The following is a 2,483-nucleotide window of genomic DNA, read 5'->3' as shown; positions in this document are numbered from 1 at the left end:
GAGAAAAAAGTAATGACTCATCTCAATTTGTATCATGTTTTATCCATAAACAACAACACAGGTCTAGGAAGACACCCAGTTCCACCAGGACGTATTTTTAAGCAATCCATCCTTAAACCATTAACTTTCTTCCTGTCACAGGCTGTAGAAGTAATATTTCAACACTGGGTGTGGGCTCAGTAGTAAATCAAAGCCCTAGAAAATCATTAACCACAACACCCTGCTGTTTTCTTGAACACTCCCACATCTTCTCTAGACACTGGTACTGCCTCAAAACTGTGGAGAAAATAGATGGTTTTCCCCCTCACTTCTCTTTCCTCAGGTTTATTCCCTAAAAAAAAAAAGATAAAATGATTTTAGTACAAAATAAACTCTTTCATCTCTTGAAAAGTCTTAAGAAATGAGCTCTTTCAAGACTTCTTACACCTGTATTGTTGCGATGTGTGTTCAACTTAAATCTCCCTTACCTCTGACTCCAAACATCTGAATACTGCAGGAATCATGTAGGACAGAAGTCCTTTATGCCAATATGTGACTGAATTTTTGCAGCATCTCTTAGAGCTATTCCATGTGTATAAATGGAAGAAACATTTCAAATGCTACAACTGGATGAAGATACAAGTTTGGAAAATATGCCTGACAAAAAAAAAATGCAAGAAAAAAATAGGAGAGGGAAGACCTAAACTTTATTAGCTTCTCAAGGATAGGGGTTAGTATTTTACAAATGAATTTTATTTCTTATTGCATTATCTTGTACTGTCTTGTTTTTATTGTATTGTCTTGTTACATTATACTGCAGCTTCTTTCTTTCTTCTTCTTAGAGTCTAATACTCTCACAAATTAAATTTATATTGACTGTTCCTTTTCAGTTTCATTAACAGAAGGACAGGACAGGTACAGTTATCATCCCTTTTCATTGAAAGGAACTGGTGACTGTCTGAGACTGTGAAGATGGTTCGGAAATGGAGCATATTTTTGTCAGCAAAATGCTAGAAGCACGGCCTGAAGTTATCATCTTTAGTGACAGGTGAACAGGTGAATATGAGATGTGTTTTATAAGCCTAAATCTCCCTGGAACAAGAGAAATTTGGGCTTTAGGAGTTCTCTCTGAGAGAATTCCCCATTAAAGTAAAAAATTCAGTGGGAACATTCAATATTGCAAAAAGCAATTCAGGAGCACAACATGAGTGTTTAAGGTGCAGGTACAGATATCATCCCACCTTGGGGGTTTTGAATCTAACAGTACTTCTCCCAGCAGGAGCTGCTCTCCAAACCTCTCTGCCGGTGATGAGGTACAGGAGGGAACAATCCAATGCCAAGGAATGCTTGGATACTTACTGGATCAGTTAGCATAGTTCTCAGATGTGATGACAGAGCCAGCACTGCCAGGCAGTTAAAGAGAACCCCATTGATCACAGAGTACCAGAAGTCTTTGGAAGGCAGCAACATGACAAAAGTCACTACAAAGTCTGCATAGACCACCAGCAGCCAAGTCATGATGGCACAGACCATGCCACAGCCATCCCTGATGAACCAGACCCTCTCTGCCATGTCAGCCTCCGAGGAAGAGGAGTCATAGCTGTCGGTGTCGGGGAGCAGCGGGTGGTGCTCGACATCACGGAACCTGTGCCCTGATGACTGCATGGTTTGCTGGCCTTGCCCTGCAGGAACAAAGACACCTTCATTATTCATAGGCAGCAAGAAATTGGCAATACAGATAGCTCTTTTTTTGTTCTTCTGGAAGAGAAAACATAGCCAAGTTCCAAACAGGTTACTGAGATTATTTTTGATCCAAACCTGAGCAATTCTATGACTACATAAAGATGAAACACAAAGGAAGGGAGGGAACATATGTTAACATTTAGCTTTTATTTCTCATTCTTCCATTTTGATTTCATTGGTAATAAATGCAGCTGATTTCCCCAGGTCAAGCCTATTTTTAATGTGATGGCAATTGCCGAGTGATCTCTCCCTGCCCTTACCTTGACCCATGAGCCTTTCATTGTGTTCTCCCTCCCAGCTGAGAAGGAGTGACAGAGCAGCTCTGGTGGGTGTCCAGGCAAGCCCAATGCATCACACTCAGGCAACTTCAATGCCTGACAAAGGGATTTTAGAATGGTTTCACTTCCATCTTGCTGTGCCCACAAACCATTCTTCCTCTTCTGTTAAAAACACAACTTCTCTCTCTTATCTCAAACTAAAACGGCCAAATCTTCATCAAATTACAGCTTATGTCTCTCCAAAACTAGCAAATTATGGCACCAGACTGTTAGCTTTTCATTCTGCTCCAGCAACTGAGGGAAGAGCAGAAGGAAAAAACAGAATGGAAATAAAGCTGTTCTCATGTATTGGTCACAACAAAAACCACAGTGAGTTAGAAACCAGCTAAATTTGTTGACAAAAGTGCTATTGTTTCAGAAAACCCACAAGGCTGTTACAAAGATATATTGGATAGCCTACAAAATGGGCTCAGATCAGCCCAA

The 2,483-nt window shown here is 40.5% G+C and overlaps 1 protein-coding gene across 1 annotated transcript in view; it reads right to left on the bottom strand.

Annotated features, from left to right (window-relative positions):
• The window catches only part of LOC103803407 (palmitoyltransferase ZDHHC7-like), a gene marked incomplete at its 3' end in the record, with an annotated part of 3,402 nt that extends 1,758 nt beyond the window's left edge, over positions 1-1,644 (bottom strand). Inside the window, exon 1 of the mRNA XM_009075958.1 lies at positions 1,339-1,644. Within this exon, the coding sequence (XP_009074206.1) occupies positions 1,339-1,644 (306 nt within the window). The remainder of the gene's footprint in view (positions 1-1,338) is intronic.
• Positions 1,645-2,483: the final 839 nt, after the last annotated feature.

Source organism: Acanthisitta chloris, unplaced genomic scaffold (assembly GCF_000695815.1).
Source record: "Acanthisitta chloris isolate BGI_N310 unplaced genomic scaffold, ASM69581v1 scaffold33725, whole genome shotgun sequence".
Classification (NCBI taxonomy): Eukaryota; Metazoa; Chordata; class Aves; order Passeriformes; family Acanthisittidae; genus Acanthisitta; species Acanthisitta chloris.
This window is presented reverse-complemented; position numbering and strand designations above follow the sequence as displayed.